Here is an 18,038-nt window from a genome sequence, read left to right as displayed (position 1 = left end):
ACAGCAGAGAATCACTAAATTCACAAACGAAAAGCTGGATATTTCGAGCAAACTTTCGTAACAAACCAAGTAAAATTTTTAGATAGTCAAGGTGCATGCATGCTCGTTTAGTGTTGATTTTTTTATGCTGCCAACGCCATGCATAGAGTGGCCCGCAGTTGAAATGCAATAAATTTCAACCAAAGATGTTAGAATAAAGTGGAGATTGTTATCTATGAAAAAAGGTTCACAGTGCAGAACCCCCCAAGGTTCATTTGTGAATGTGAACCTCTAAATTTCTGAGGTTCAGACACAGAACGCGAACGTGAACCTCACGTTCACACCATCCCTACATACACGTTACCGGACTGCCGAATTATAACTAGGGCTGGGCAAAATCGAGTACCTGAGTGATTCGATTCTGAATCACGTATTATGGTTCGATTCGAGTCGAGTAATCGAGTATTCCATACTATGGCATCATAACAAGATGTCTTTTATGCCACCACAAAGAATGTAATGCCTCCATCACATTTAAGATACTTTGGTATTTTTTCGACAATACTGATTTCATTGCACTTGGTGACAATGTTGTGGGATGATCATGACTTCGGAAATTATAATCAAAGATATCCACCAATCAATGATAATCCGAGAATTATCAACGAAAAACTCCAATATAACTCCGTTTTTACTAGTTGGAATGGAGTCAAATTTGTTTTGCATCGTCTTTGAAAACAACTCAACAATTTCATGGGGTTGACAGAAAAATTTGAATTTGAATTTAATTTTCCCTAATAAATTAAAATTTTAATTGGCTCTGCGGCGGCCAATACTTGTTAGAATTGAACCTTATTTGGTGTGCAGCATGTTTTAGGGTAACCTGACAATTTAATCAGTCAATGGCTGGAATCAGGAAAAAAAAGTTATTTTTGAACAATCCTATTGTACAATAAAAGCGGCTCGAAGACCAACTAAGCAAACTTTTCCACTGGATCAGCTCGAGTTATATATATGTAGGCATTGTAGGGTTGCCATATTTTGGAATCGGGAAAGGGGGACACTAATTTTCAAACTTAGGACACCGGTGGAAAATCCTAATAAATTAGTCAATTTTTCCCACTTCGTAGTCGGTTGACTAAAAAATGGTCAACTTTCGCTCAGCTCCCGAAATACCCGCCAGTCCCGCCTGAGCGTAAGTTCAGTGCTATTTTATGGTATCTCGGTCGAATTTTGCCCTGTGTTTAACCCAAAATTCTAAAAAAAAGAGGACAAAATCTCAAAAAGAAGGATAGTTAGGCGTCCTCGAAGGACATTTTCAAAAACCCGAAAAAGGAGGACAAATCAGAAACAGAAAATCCAACTTACGCAAAAAAAATCCGAAGTGATGAGCTTTTTTTAGTCGTTACGCACTGTTGTCCAAGGGTCTGCGCAGTAAGTTGGTGAGTGTGCGCAAACTCGTCAAAAATTAGAGGGAACATTGCCTATAAGTATGTAATCGCAGCTTCTGGGCACTTCGCCCCAGACGCCCTTTTGCATCTATTACCTACTTAATATTAGTGCGCCATATGGAACGGAATTACGTGATGTGTAGCCTATATGACACTATAACACGGCTTTGGAGCAGGCCTAAATAGTATAGTGATACAAATGCTGCAGGCTAAATAGACCACGCTAATCTGGAAAGCCATCGGCTGACATTAGTAATAAGCCAGCACACCACGTCAAGGCTGGTGCCAGGTGCTGCATTAGGTCATATATATATATTATTGCATGGTTGCAAGGATAGACTACACCAAAACTAAGTAGCCTACCTCTACCGCATGTAGATACTTGATGATTGTCGGTTAGGGCTGTTCAAAAATAACCTTTTTTCCTGTATCTTGCTGGTTACGTGATTAAATCGTTAGGTTGCCTTAAAAAACGGCGCACACCAAATTTGAATTCATTCCAACCAATATTCGCGGTTTTCGTACAGTTTGAAAATTTTGAATTTGCCCAAAAATGCAAAAAAAAAATCAAATTTTTCTGCCAACCCCATGAAATTGTTGCGCTGTCTTCAAAAACTATGCAAAACAAATTTGACTCAATTCCAAGCCGTAGAAGCGGAGTTATTCCAGTTTTTCGATGATAATTCTTGGATTATCCACCGATCAAGGATATGGATATGGAGCTTTTCTAACAAATGCAGAAATTTGATGATTGACTCATTTGTACGAAATCATCTTTTTGCCTGGCACACGGATTTTCATGTCTATTCGCTAAAACCCTTGAAAATAGCGCTTGAACCAAAGAGGGGGTCCTTCGACCAGGGGGGCTGGGTGACCGCCCACCCCAAAAGCCACCACTGTGTCCAAGAAAGGGAGAACATGTCAGGTAGCCGAACTTGTGAAAGATAGTAGGTATTACAAACCGGGTTTGGCCGTGGACAGCAGATAAAATGACCTGCGACCAAATATTTCGATGTATAGTAATGCAAGATAACTATTCATAGGACGTAAGACACCTATAATTCCATATTTCTTCAATTCTAAGATCAAATACTTCCTTGCGTGCACGAGTAAACACCACTTGATACTGGCCTACTGTGGTGTTAACAAATTTTCATTATGATAGTTGAAGAAGGTGGAAAGTGCCAAAATAGTGCTAACGTGCCAAACTCAAAAATCCAATGCCAATCACATTAAAATGAGCCAAAATTACGAAATTTGACTCCCAAATGGGAGCCAACACTGGAGGAGTCTGGTATGAGAAGCGAAATCAAAACAGTTACCGATTGTCACGTCGACACTAATCGTTCAATCAAGACAATCGCCGATTGTTACGTAAAGAGTAATAGTGAATTTCTGTTTTGTGAGAGTCGGCATGTTTTAGCTCTTGTAAAAGTGTGATGTACCAGCCAGACAAGACAAGGCCTTGGATATCGTAGGCCCCGTACTCGTTTTGGTCAAGGTTGGTTCGGGGCCTACGATACTTACTACTAACTACTAAGTATCGTAGGCCCCGGTTGGTTGTCATAGGCGTCAATTACAGCGTACGATATGCATTTTATCGCACTCGCATTCCTTTTCGACGATCGATACAGAAGAGTCGTTAAACAAATTAAGTTTTCGGCACATGTCATTTCAAAATAATTTCTATGTGATGCTTATACGCTATAGCTCAACGTTGTTTTTTTTGACGCGTTGGTGCTTGCAGATCTACTGTAATGGAATGGCCATAGCGAATTGATTGGCACTTTAAAGTGCGTTGACAACAGCGGACTGGCCATGCTGCGGTTTCACCGGCTGGTCACGATGCGTCGTGAAGGCAGCATATTGGCCGTGATAGTGATGAACGTTGTTTTCATGTCGATGCTCTTCACACGGATAGAGCAGGAACGGTCGTTAAAGAATGAAATCACCCAGAATAAGTATGTCGAAGGAAATTACCTCCTGGATGATTTCAACGAGGCTTCGGATGCCTCGATTCCTTTGGTGGATCACGTGAAGATCGTTGAGCGAAATTGGACGAGGCGGACTTCGCCACAATCCTGTCCCCTGTTCCCGCCGGGACTGAAGGGGAAACTTGACCTTCCCGGAAACGATTCCATACCTCCCTCGCTAGACAATATCGCTGGGTATCATCCTGATGTAAAATTAGGATCGTACAAACCCATTCACTGCTTAGCGCGATATAAGGTAGCCATAGTCATACCGTACAGAGACAGGGCAGAACATTTGCAAGTTCTGCTGAACCATCTACATCCTGTCTTGAAAAGGCAACAGCTGGATTACACAATTTATACAATAAGCTTTGCTGGAAACGGAACGTTCAATAAAGCGAAACTAATCAACGCTGGTTTTGTAGAAGTGAATAAAGGTGAGTAACGGAAACATTTTATGATTCCTAACAACATCTGCCCCAGACATATCAGAGTGATGGGTCCGCATTTTCCCCAAGATAGTTTGCATTTAGTTACCTTTGACATACCTTACTCACATATCTGTTCCTAAATAATGGATTATTCCTTTGGATATATGTTATTGTATTGAAGATTCTACTGTGAATATGTAACATGAGTTATAAGATATAGTGAAGCAACTTCAATGCTATTGTTTTGCGGCACATACTCGTGTCGAACAACTCTCGTAAGCTATTATGACTGGAGCGCGTGATGTCATGTAGTATATATAGTATTGCATTTAATGTGTATTGTAGTATTTATAGTATTAAATTCCACCAAACTCGCAGTTATAGATTAATATTACCTAAATATTATCATAGCTAGCACGGTTATCACCTTCGCGACCCCCAGAAAAAATAACCAAACGATTCCCGCGGGGGCCGCGACTCAGCGACCGCCAGGTTGAAAGCCACTAAGCGATAGACGAATTTTCTGATGGCTCGCCTGACAGTGTTGTGTATATGTTTCAATACAGACCGGCAATATGACTGCTTTGTGTTTCATGACGTCGATGTACTGGTGGAAAATGATCACTGCTTGTACTGGTGTTCCGAAGAGCCAAGACAACTCTCATATTATTTAGACAAGTTCGATTACAAACCACTCGAGTATAAATATCCCTGTAGAAGTGAATCCGGTAAGTGGCCTTCCTGTTCGTACTCACATGCTCTCTATACTGTCAGCAGCCCACGCTTATAAGCATGAAGGCGTATAGAGAAATTATAAATCGAGGTGGGCGCAAATCTTACACTGCAATGAAATGATATCGCGGATGAATTGTGTGGTATATCAAACAAATAAGTCAACCGCGTATGTTTCCGTCACTACGAAATCACTATGTTGTCTTTCAAAGCGTGTTGCTTCCGAAATTAAGATAGCGAAATCAAAGTAATTGTGGATAATCCTAATTTCTGATTAATTTTCCTTGTAGTGTTAATCGCAATAGACACTGGGTGATTTCGCTGTAATCACGTCCGTTTGTGCCAGACGTAATATATTGATTACATTGCTATCTGGCCCTCACACCTTTCTGTCAATCGTCAGAAACATTCATGGTTTTGTCGAAATCCGACATTGTTTACATGGCGGCTACATTAAAATGTCCGTACCGCCAATCGAAATCTTATTGATGGGCAGTCCGACGCACATCGCTGGTGCTCTGCATGACCTAAATTGCCGGTTTTGTTAATTTTAGCGCCAGAACGAACAAAATTATTTGGGGGCGCCGTGATGTTCTCGCAGAAAGTATTCATTGAGGTGAACGGTATGTCAAATTTATATTGGGGATGGGGAGGAGAGGACGACGATCTATATTGGAGGATATGGAGCAAAGGTCAGTATTATTACAGTGAAATAGATTGACTCCCGTATATGCATATTAATGATGTATGCAATGCATGAACGCTTTCCGATTACACAGAGTAAAATACTATTTATCGCATAACATTGTTTGTGATCCATATCCCATCACGTATACACACTATACCTCTTAATATCACTGGCCATTGAGTGACCAATGATCATCAACACTTCACAGAGTTCGAGTAATACAATATCAAGTAACGAATATCCCTCGAACCAGTGCATGCGGGATTGCGGGTGATCGCGGCTCTACCGTATTTGCTTCTTGAACAATTCGTTGAACAATTTACCTGACAATCATAGACATGAGTGCTAATTTGGATTGTGTTAATTAATGGAAATTGGAATGCATCCTAATCTCCCTCTTAGTCACTTGGCGAGCAATGGTAACAAGGATTGGTGAATACAACAAAACATCGCTGAACGTTATATTCGAAAAACAATTGCGGAAGAGGCAAAGCAAGCTAATGATTTGGGATGCGAGAGAGAGAGAATCTTATTTGTCGACCGTGTAAATCTATAACATGCATAACGCAAATGCAATAGGGTGAAATATGATATATACAGATAAGCAAGGTTTAGACGGGAGGCTCGATATAACGACCATGCCCAGGAGCATCTTTCTACAGAAGTCCTTACACACCCAAAACTTTAGATTAACTAACAAAATGTAGGAACAAGACACAGCATCATGGAAAATAATTAGAAACTAAATGAATAAAAGGAGCTTGATGGCAGAGAGTTGAAATAAAATTCACATGATGCTGATTGTGTGCGCTCAAACAGTAATTCTTAAGTCTGTATGTACTTTCCGTGGACATTGGGCATATGAGCAATGAGCATGTGACTTGTGACACCTTTGCCTGCGACACTTACACAATTGAAGTAAAGTTAGCTTTAGAGTTGGGGCAGCAAGGGTTAGGATTAGTTTTGGGGCTAGCAGGTCAAGTGTCGCGTGTTAATTGTTCAACTGTCGGCTTTCAATGTCTTTCACGGTCAAATGCTGGGAAACCGTTTCGCAGCCGACTCCAAGCCTGTCTTCTGTCGTCTCGGCGCGCATCGTGCGCAAAGCGTCGAATTTCAGTCTACTGGGTGTTTAGTGGAAAGTGGATATCGTGAGGCAATGTCGCTCAACTTACTTTAGCCTTATTAATACGAGCACTCACCAAGTTGTTATGCGATGAGGAGAGGCCGACGATAAGGCAGATTTTCTACATATATTGGGAGACCTCCTTGAACTTGATGAGACGCGCATAACGGTATCCCCGGCATTATCGCAATGATTGACAAACTTCCTATATTTGCGTTCATTGTTCACAAACGTCGATATCTGGAAGTCGTTAGCGCAAAGGGAAACGAAATTCATTTCGCAGGCCATAGTTTGTTGTTTTTTCCAGTCATAATCTATTGTAGATCGCAATTGCCCTTTTATCCACTATTATGATCGATGGAGCGGCAAACAAATGGTATCCATCATTCATATGAGTACTATAAACACGACTACATACTACGCCCCGAGATCACGATTATTTATGTTTGTTCTAATGGATCCGAGACACGAGTACAAAGAATATTGCTCAAACATACAGAATCTCGAGTCTTTTGTCGGGGGACATGTAGGGTATGTGACGTAAATATATCCCAACCACACCTAATCTCCCTGCCGTCATGCCCCTCTAAACTATATACCAATAATCCAACATAGATCATAGCGTGTATACTTACGCAGGCTACGACATCAACAATCCCTATGGTGAAAATTGCCGCTTCAGCATGATCAAGCATCAGCGCGAAGGATACAATCGGGCGAATCCCGGGCGAATTCCTCTTGTTTATCATTCGATCGGGCGGATGCCGTACGACGGTTTGAGCAATCTCAGGTAATTCGTGATTATACATTTGATGCACCTTAGAAGCCCTCGATACGTACGAGATGTGCCACTCACCGCATGTCCACATTCAAATCAAAATACAAGCAATTTCTTCTGAGTGAATGAATACTAGTCAGCCCTCACCATTTACCGGATGGTAAACGACCTGACATATCGATCTCGCCTTCCGTCACTTTCCACTTTATATTAGTCCTTTTACTTTCATTCAGTGTGCATGCCTCCTCTATACATCGCCTAGGCCCAGGTCGGTGTCTGACCTTAAGACTACTCCTAGTCGTTTCGGCATCTTCCTATCATTCATTGTATTGCAGTCTTGTGATGTTTTGAAGTGGTGAAATTTTATGAATAAACTTGAACTTGAACTTGAAAGGCGACTCATGGAACCGAGCAAGTATTTGGGTCGGTTTGGAATTTGCATCGCGGATTAATTCAAGCCTTGTATTCCTGCAGAAACTTGCTGTCATATCGTACCTATCAGTACAGCCACGAAAAATTGCAAAGTTTCTATACCACTGTTATGATAGTATATATAACTAGGTTATAATTATTGATATTTATGGTCAGTCGGGTTCAGCACATGCATTTGCATTACAATTGTAAAATCGACATACAATTTATATACTAAATCTAAGCAATCATAACATATATCACGTAGGTAGCTATGGAAGATTAGTTGTCTTGCGGCGCAAAAATTCCGCAAATATTTGCCACTTCATCCTACTTTATTGGTACATGAGTTCTCATTTTTAAGCAGAACTAGTAGTTTCGCAGTACCACCCAAACGTCCAACAGTAAAATAAATATATTGTGTATGCGTTGTCATGTTTGAGATCTTTGGCCGAAACAAGTACAAGATGCCACCAACTCAGCGCTGGCACAAAACGTGATTCATTGGCACTGTGGGTTAAGGCAGTAAGCTTCGGATTCACCATGCTCAATGGTTCTTAATCGGGGTTCTCTGAGCCAGTCTCAGTGGTTCCGCGGGAGAACGAGAAATACACTCAACTCGTAACTATGGTTCGTGATGACACGCCCGTTTCTGCCATTATTGGTTGCAGGCAAAATAGCGGTGATTAGTAGTCGAATTGTGACGGCTGTTGTGGTCCGTCGTGTGCGTGCGGTGTCATGCGCAGGGAAGGTTGGGGTTCAAAATCCCGGCACCGTCCTTCTCAAATGCCGATTATTTCTGCAATATTTATTAGATCATTTGCAATAATAAGTAGGGCGATTTTTTTTAGATGTCAAAAAAAGTCAAAATTTTGTCAAAATTGTAGCGTTAGGTCAAAAGATGTCAAAATTGTTTACAAAGTCAAAATTTTTTTTGCAACCCGCATTTCGTTTGTAGCGTAGATGTTTGCACTGTGTGTGTACTCGGCACAGATATTTTACAGCAGCGGTCGGGAACCTATGGCTCGCGAGCCATATATGGCTCTTTTGGGTGTAAGATATGGCTCTTTGCCAAATATTTAATTTTTTACTGAATTGATCAATATTGCAGCATCTTGTTGGTAAATTTTTATCACGACCAGAATAATTATTCTCGTGACCGTATGAACACGGGAGATAAAGAAGATGCCGTATTCAGGGTTAGGTGCTCGGGCCCTCTTTTCAAAATCTCCATATTAAAGTTACTGTCGCGCCGGGGGCCGATATCACTCGCGAATTAGATGTAGGCCTACTCGACTCTAAATCTTGGATTGCACGATACGTTGATTGATCATTGAGAACAGCAGATATGGCAATCACAGCGCAGTTATAGAATATAGGCCTACGCACTGTCTTCCTGATCTACGGCTCGAAATGAACCGCCCTGGAAACTCGAAATACAAATAACGCCATAGCTATCCACGTGCTTGATTGGCAAGTCGCTTTGTAGTACCGGTGATAAAATATAGGCGTGTAGCGCAACGTTTTATGTTTCCGCCGACTACTTGGCCCGTCTGTGCCTACCTCTCGTTTTGGGCTTCATTGTCGAATAATAAATATGCAAATCGCCTAAATTTGGGAGGAAAATGCTGAAACTTCAGTCATTCATGAACAATAATGGATAGAAATACTAACTGTAATTGATGGTTTCAAAATTTTCGTTCACTCATCCTGGCGACAGGTGACGAACTGCCTCACTTGCCTCCCCTGACCCCACGTCACTGATGTATCACACCGAACATTGGGGATTATACTGCTGTGGTGATCATGTTTGGCCCCACTTACGCGTGTGATCATTGGTTCTCGCATTTAAAAGGAGCATCACGACGAAGCTACGTTCTCGTAACTCAAGTTTCGCATGCTCGAATAAGGTTACCAGCATGATTAGTACGAGTTTCTACCGAGAAAATGAGGCGCACACGACGAATCTCATGTAGTGAGTCTGTATAAGTGCTACAATAGAGACTATTTTCAATTGTGACGTAACAGTTCATTGACATGTATGGCTCTTTGAGAGTTTGAGTGGAAAAAATTGGGTCGATATGGCTCTTCGGACGAAAACGGTTCCCGACCGCTGTTTTACAGCTAGTAGCCCAATTTATCGGCCTACCGTTGTAGACGCCCCATTGCCAGCTCATTGTGAATCATAAACGGCCAAATGTTACAAATAGGTTGGCATGGTGTTATGCTCAACGTAACGCAATATCCTCATTGAAGCAAGACTGCGTGGGCATTGGTTCTTCTTATATCAAGAAGCGCATGATGAAAAATTGTGATGTAGACGAAAGTGTCAGAATGAAGCAACTCGGTGTGTCACCAGCCGTGTACTGTACAGTGTACACTGTACACACATAACTTGAGTGTTGCCTGCCAACAACTGCTACTGTTGAACGTTCTCCATTCTTGGCAAGCTGTTTAGTAAGAACAGACACTTTCTACCCGAGAATGTAGGAAAGTATCTTTCGTTGTGCTACAAAAAATTTTAATTAGGTCTCCCATAATGCTTGATGTAACTACTGGAATTCTTCATAGGACCAGATTTAGTTACAATAAAGTTTTTTCATGTAAAAGTTTGTCTCTTTTTAAGTCAAAAAAGTTAGCTCAGGCTTAATGACTTCGTGATGACAGACCGTTCCGACCAGAAATGAAGATAAGTGGCACAATTCTAAGATTTTGTGGGAAAACACCTAATTTACATACGTGAAGTCAAAATTTTGATTTTTACAGGTCAAAATCTTTCGTTTTTTAAGGCAAAAAAATCGTCCTAGTAATAAGCAATTGGTATCACAAGTTGTTGCGTTTCGACCGAACTAAATACGATGGTAACGATTGTGCGTTCTGAGGCGAATCATGACATTTCTGAAATGGACTCTCATTTGCACTGATTTTTTCATTTTGCGTGAAAATAATATTTTGCTGGTTTTGTTCTTTCAACACACTGTTCATTTTGTGCACCCGTAATATATCGTGAAGTGCTAGGTGTCGTTAGGTGTGTAGCGCGGTACATTTGATGTCCACGAAAATTTGGGGATTCCCCGAAACTTACAGATTAGTGCAGGGGTTCTCAGCCCTTTCTTGGCCGTGGCCCAATATCCGGTTTGAAAATGTGCTGTGGCCCACCTCTCATCTTGGAATCATAATCCTGTTAAATGCGTGGTAATCGATGGCACCGATATGCCTATTTCTCTAAAATATGCGCATTTTTCTCTTAATTTACTGGTGATATTTAAATGGAGACCTTTCGGCCCATGAAATCGCGCGAGGCGCGACGAAAATTTTATTGTCTAATAAATATCCTCCAACAAACGACCAACGAAATAATATTGAGCCCTTTCGAGCTCCCGCAATTGGGGGTTTGGGTGCAGCAGTCAAGGCCCTGGTGGACCATAGGCTAAAACTCTGTATATTATGATCGTTCGCTGCTCCATTTGCATCGCGAAACACAATGATCAAATCCACGCACCCGCTGTGTGATTAGGATTTTAGTTCCACTAATGTGGGGAATAATATAATCATTCTGGGTCAGCTTCAAACAATTCAATGGTGAATGAGGTACTACAGAGAAGTGAAGAGAAATATTTATTTAATATGCATGCTGTAAAATCCACATTGTATGTCTTGTACCAAACCAACAGAAGTTACGATGTCAGAATATTCAATCCCATGATACAATCAATTCATGTGACTCTTACAATGTGTACAATGATTTCCAGGGCGGACATGTTAATCCGATTCCAAAGATTAATGCGCTCCTCTAAATCCTAAATCCATTACGATTCGTTGCGGTTTCTAAATAGCTTTGTGGCCCACCTCAAATGCTCCTGTGGCCCACCCTTTGAGAACCCCTGGATTAGTGTAAGTGTAAGGGTTCCACAGGGTATTAAAGGTTAAGAACCACTGACCTAGCGCTATGGCAGAGCCTTCTTGAGTTGGCACACGATAACGAAATAATTGATTAAACATATAGAAAGTGATTCTCCATATTTTGTAATCGTATTGATCTGTTTCAAGGTTTATTAACGCAAAGGTCATATTTATAGTTGTAATAAGATGAACTGTCGCAAAAGTATTGAAAATACATTGTTTTACCGATACCTTCGTTAATTTATAGGCGCTCTGTTAGGCTTGTCGAGATCACACTTAATTCAGGCACGTTCATATATAACTAGATTAGAAAGCACAAATCACTCATTCATCCAATGGAGAAAAATAACCTGACACTGAATTTCTTCAAATTTACATGAAATATTATCTGGGAGGAAAGCCCAGGTTCTAATGACTGGCTGATTGCAAAATGCCTCGCCAATGCTCGAACCGCAGACATATTACGAAGTTGTGGTCTATTAAGCCAATAGTTACGATGAACCGAGATTCTGAGAGGATACTTCACGGCGTTGTTGAGTGCATTTGATGCTGATATCAGAATCGATCGACTCCATATGCCCAATCATTGCGATGACGTTCTTGCTGGATGTCCGAGTCATGCAATAATTGGTTGCGAGGCCACTACAGGACAGGACCGGACAACAAAAGCGGAGCAGGGGGAGAGTAGCGTCTTTCTACGTTCCATAGCTGCAAGACTGAAAATCTGGGCTATTTGTCCGTTCTATACTGATGTATGAACGACTGCATGTAGTGATGCCAAATTAGTAAATTCCAACATTTAGTTCTATTTCTACCTAGATTATGCTTAACACACCTTATATTGCCAACATTCAGAGTGCAATTAGCGACAGCAGTTGAAGGAGACTCCATTTCATCGCCGAATTCATCTTATCAAAAAAAATTGTCAAAATCATGGCGCCAGGTCAAAACATATATTCAAAATTCTTCACAAACTGCAAGTGAATTGTCATGGTGTCGTAGAAGTCGCTCTGTCTGTGAACTTCTTTGCACTATGATTGTAAGTGACCCCTCGTCTAATTATTGTGAATCACGACCATTTAGCGAAATTCTTAAGTTGGTATCATGCGATGATCGAAACACCTCAAAACATGCAAAATTTTAGAAGGTTGTTAATCATTTTGCGGCGATGGTGATTTGGTAAACCGAACATAGACGCGGCAATACCAAACATTGCCGTATAGTTCATCAACAGGTGCAGAGCTCTCATTACACACACTTGCATCTCAAATCTGAATCAGAAAAGTGTCCACGTGGACATTGGTTCTTATTTCCAGAACCGAAAGATTAAAAACTGCGATGTATAGGCCACATTGTCAGTATGAAGCGACACTGTGCAGTATACGCTGAACTTCAGCGCCGTCACCTAATAACGATGGCGTTGAATGTTCTTCATCCATTCTCGCCAAGTCACTTCCTACTGTCAGAATATGTACAAAAGTATATCTCGTTGTACCGGTACTACAATAAATTTCACCTTCCGTGGGATAATGCGTACTTTAACTACTTGAGTTCTTCATATACGTTGCAATTTTGTCAAAAACTGGTTAATGTCAGAATTTTCAATATTTAGGTCAAAAAGAAACGCCCTATAGGCCTATAAGATATTGTGTGGACTGACTTATAAGCACATCATTCGTTAATCTGTCAGAATTTCCGGTTCAACGTTCATAGCGTGGGAAGGGAAAGAAAGGGAGAACTGATAAGCCATAATTCGATGACTGCGTTGTTTGTTGCATCTGAATCACGTGTGACTCATAATGCCTGTTTCGTCTATGAGTTAGACGTTAGTGATCTGGGCTGGTTTGATAGCGAAAGCACGATCGAAATGTTTAAAATTCAACAGTTTTTATATTACAAATTTCATTGACCCAACAACATGTGAATTAGGCGATCTAATGACTATAGATATTATCGCAACAAGACGAAGCTATAGGGGTCCGTTGCCAGCAGGTAAATCGATATAATATATGTGAAGAATTCGATATCACAACGCCTGCTGGTCCCATATGCACCAAAATTGGACACGTTCCGGTGTCCATAAAACTACTAATACGATTTTAGTAACCTTGCAATAAACGTCACATCGCATATATCCATGGTACCTTAGGCAACTGCAACATCGATGGGTTGCGAGTTCGAGTCCGACTGAATTCCACTCCAGGCTCCTCCTTGCCATTCGATCCGAGTTATCGGTGGCTTAAAAAATCCGATCGGTAGCTCAGCATTCTCAGCAATCATGAATAACATAATACAAGCAATACTAAATAAATACTAGTCCATCCTCAAGATTACCGGACCACGACCTGTCCTATCGTGGTGGTGATGATGAACAATATCGGCTCGGTGGAAAATTAGCAATGGGTGGTCGAAGCACCATGAATACTACCAATATACAGATGCAACGACAATATCGGCCCATTTTTTATTCATGGTGGTAGGGGGAGGTGGGCAATGTTCTATTTGTAGAATGACGCGACTTCAGGATGACCTAATGGGTTTCACCTACTGACCTATGTAATGTAGATTTGACTGTGAAACTTTTTGTATGATTGTTTGTAATGAGAATTGGATACTATTCATCTCGTTGCCATATCCGGACAGTTAAGCCTGCATTTATTCATACTACTTTCGTGATGCGAATTGTTTGTATCACATGATATCACTTTAGTCGAAAAATACGAGCAACTTGTTTCAACAGGTACAAGAAGTTAGGATTTCAAAGGTATCCGCTGTATGTCAATATCACCGTCGGAGTTGGAAAGCAGCACAAGAAAATGCACGACTTCCTATCATCGGACTTCAACAGTACGAAGTGCGAAAAGGTGAAAATGCCATGGGAATGAAGTGGCCTATAGAGTTGACTGCATCCTGCACCCGAATCGGATCGCATTCAAGGGTCGTGTTCTCCACTGTCGATGCGTCGAGTTGGCTGAGGGTTCCTGAATTCTTTTCGATGAGTGATGACGGAGCCTTGCTGGTACGCGCATTTCGGATTAAGTCTTATTTGATTGTGCAGGACGCGTAGTTGCCGCGAGGTCAGCGGTACGAAGTTACCCACGTCGTCTTCGATTCCGCAAAGCCTTATGGTCTGACTAGCTGAGATGGCGGACTATAGCTTGTGATTGAAATCTACACTTTAAAAGTGGAGGCTAATTGCGAATGAACTTGGGCTTCATTGAGTTTGCATATGCGCCAGGGCCACAACGTTTATATCTTGAATTGAAGTCTTTCGGCAGCATACATCATAGTTCAAAGAAGCGAAAAGATTTTCGAATTGCGCAGGGTTACCGCCGTATATTTTTTTATAATTATACATAATGTTTATATTAGAAAATAACCAACTACGCGAATTAAACGTAATTACAGAGTATAGTTGGTATAACAGGACAGTGCCAATCGCCTCTGCAATTGCGAAATTCTGACGAAACACATACAATACATATCAGTACATGTTACCATCGCCCCTTACAGAGTTCACGTTAAACTGGTCACTTATCATGTTGATATTATTGGAGCTTGTGAGGAGTAACTTTTTGAATTACATTTGGCGTAATGGAGGTTACTATACGTGCTCATCATAATTATACAACATTCGAAAAATAAATTTTTTTTTTTTATTCAAGTCTTTCGTTTAAAACACCGTTTGTTACAAAATCCGAACAGTAGTTTTTTAATTGCAAGCCTAGGTGTCGTCTTCCATACATCTATGAATGTTCTTGTTCACTTTCACAGTATTTCGAGTGCTTATCCGTAGCTATAAAAATGCGGTCAATATATATATAGACTAGATAAACACTTTGAAATTTTATGATACTATTGCATTGACGCGATATTTTTATGGATCTTGAAGTGGACGTCGACATGACCGACTACCATTATTTATGCATTTTGATTTCGAGTTGAATCCGTATTATGCAAATCTTGCTACTTTGTCAGGAATGATGGATTGAAAATATACCACAAAAAACGAGTTCCTCGACGTTAGAAAAATGTAAGGTGTAAAGCGATAACTCGTTGTGATAGCCAGACGTGGGCAGACCTGCTTCATGTGCGAGCCGCGTATCAAAAATCGTTGCTTTACAAGAGGCAGAATACAAAAATACGAATTCATTACGTCACAATCAAAGATAGCCCATATAAAGAAGTTTACTACTACGTAAATCGGCCATCGTTGGGTAACTCGTCGCAAAGTTTAGGTATTTGATGTCGTAATGACGTTTCAAGTTACTGTTCTATTTTCCTTTCCGTACTTTCTTTTCTTGCAATTATCGCTCGATGTATGGTCACTGGTCAGACTCTGCAGTTATTTCTAGCCTTTACAAGTCTTTCGTAAACCAAAGAAACAATACGCATATTGATAATTCGCGATAGAATGCATCAATTTATAGTCGGGTTAAACCTCTCCAGCAAAATGAAGGAACGCATGCGCAATCATTAGAGAGTCGCAATCAAAGACTGAAAGAGCCGCAGTTTGACCACCCCTGCTAATAGATTGTAGGGTCCATGAAACAAGAAGCCTCCGAGGGATATTAGGGTCGATTAGACCCGACGAAAGAAAGCACTCACAAAGAATGGAAAAGAACTAGAAGAAAGGGCCGCGGCTTCAAAGAGATCAACATCGAAAAAGAACTGTGACATCGGGCACTCTAGGCCGAGGTGGATGTTAGAGTAAAGGATCGCTACTGATGCGTGTCGTTCTACATCCTCCTATCTGTTCATGACATCGCATTGTGTCTTATCGCATTGTACATTGTGTGTGACTTGTTCAGATAAAAATATAACCCAACCATGTTATGTTATGTTATGTTATATATTAAACCGAATATATTTATTATTTCATTAGAACTGAGATCTGCTATGGCGGCAAAGGTGGCCGACTATCCGTCTGCTAGACAACGAATGTCGTAGTGATTTGCATACTAGCCGTAGAAAACTGGTGATCTAATCTGCAGGATGGCCAATTGTAGCTTCTTATAAAGACACATGTTCCGTATTTTCACAGCAGCTTTTAAACGCAAAAATATGTGTGTGGCGAGAGCGTGGTCAGTGGTATAATCCACAGCTGCAGCACAAATGGGTTGCGCGTTCGAGTCCGACCGAGGTCGGCTCCAGAATTCCCACCAAAGTGTTGGAGTATTATCTATAGGTTCCTCGTCGTCGCGATCCGGGCAAGCGGTGTTTTATGAAAGCCTAGAAGTGGGCCGTGCTACAAGTCGGTAAATACGGAATCAAAGTAATGTGGTTCTCGACCTTGTTTAATTTGTTTGGTGTTAATTACGAAACAATAAAATCTCTAACACATTTTGCTAAAACGTTGCCAATTTAGGCTTATCGTTGACAAGTCGGGGATTTCCGTGGCTCGGCAAAATATTCTCTGTGGGAATGGAGAGATTCAATTTGTTCGATATTTGTTGCATCGATAAATTTGTTCCAAATAGCCTTTCTCAACTCGAATGGGACGAACATCCGATGTCTCATGGTGGGGTTTCCACTGGGAACAGGTGGACCGAAGCAATACCTCGTCAGACCCCCCCCCCCCCTGGGGGTATCTGGGTATACATACATTTCATATTCAGGATTGCATTCCATGATTATAATAAGCGCTTATGTACAATTGGAAATATATATAATGATAGTTTCGGATAAAGTTTTATTGGGTAACACACTTTGTGAAGTCGCATGTCGCGCGAAACTGCAGAATTCTCGGTGTGTCGTGGAGCGGTAATGGCTGCCGCTAAAATGCATATTTTTTAAATAAATGATACCTAATTTTTCATGGGGCGCTGAGGGTAGACATTTAATCAGATTAAATTCCGCAAAGGGAGTAGAAAATTGTGGTTATTTTACTATTCTTCGAAATTATTATTGGTCCTGACCGTCTGAGTCTCGAGTCATTCCAACCCTGGAAAGTTCCTACTTCCGAAATTGCCAAGTGCGTCATAGCGACTACCGCAGGATGACGAATGACACTGCAAACAAGTGCAATTTCCGAAATTAAATTCAGTTACCGTGATACAGGGGCTATTTTGCCCAGCTGTTATGACGGTACCACACATAATGATGATGCAAACATACCACAAAACTGCTTTCTACTTCAGAAACTTCTATATACGTGTAAGAAAAAACTACAAAGGTGGAAGTAGTCTAAAAACATAACCACTCAAGTAGTGCAAATAGCCAAAACCTACTTGGATACTCCAGAGAAGTAGAAGTAGGCCTACTTTGTTGCTGACCAGACCACCTCTGCTCGCTCTTTGAAAACCACTAAAGTTCACTTGAAGCGAAAAAGAAAGGTCAGGAGCTCAGGTCAGACTGCTGTTTGGTAAAACGTGAAAGTAACGTTTACTCATGTAATATCCAAATCAAAAAATATGTCAAGCTATGCTGTTATTTTCATGGAAATGAAGCAAAAAAACTACCATTTTCTGCATTACAGCTCAATAATTTTGGAGCCGCATGGCCAAATTGAAAAGTAGCAAGCTCTAGAACAGTGGCTCCCAAACGGTGGGGATTTCCCCACTGGTGGG

The 18,038-nt window shown here is 41.0% G+C and overlaps 1 protein-coding gene across 1 annotated transcript; it reads left to right on the top strand.

Annotated features, from left to right (window-relative positions):
• Window positions 1-2,002: 2,002 nt before the first annotated feature.
• On the top strand, window positions 2,003-16,310 carry LOC145455159 (beta-1,4-galactosyltransferase 4-like). Its single transcript, XM_080333122.1, has 5 exons — window positions 2,003-3,840; window positions 4,401-4,562; window positions 5,121-5,258; window positions 7,017-7,167; window positions 14,210-16,310. The coding sequence occupies exons 1-5, from the start codon at window positions 3,249-3,251 to the stop codon at window positions 14,352-14,354; spliced, it is 1,188 nt and encodes a 395-aa protein (XP_080189248.1). The 5' UTR covers window positions 2,003-3,248; the 3' UTR covers window positions 14,355-16,310.
• The last annotated feature ends 1,728 nt before the right edge of the window (window positions 16,311-18,038 follow it).

Source organism: Botryllus schlosseri, chromosome 14 (assembly GCF_051294905.1).
Source record: "Botryllus schlosseri isolate E-star chromosome 14, Bs_hap1, whole genome shotgun sequence".
Lineage (NCBI taxonomy): Eukaryota > Metazoa > Chordata > Ascidiacea > Stolidobranchia > Styelidae > Botryllus > Botryllus schlosseri.
Note: the sequence above shows the minus strand (reverse complement) of the source record. Positions and strands in the feature narration are given on the sequence as shown.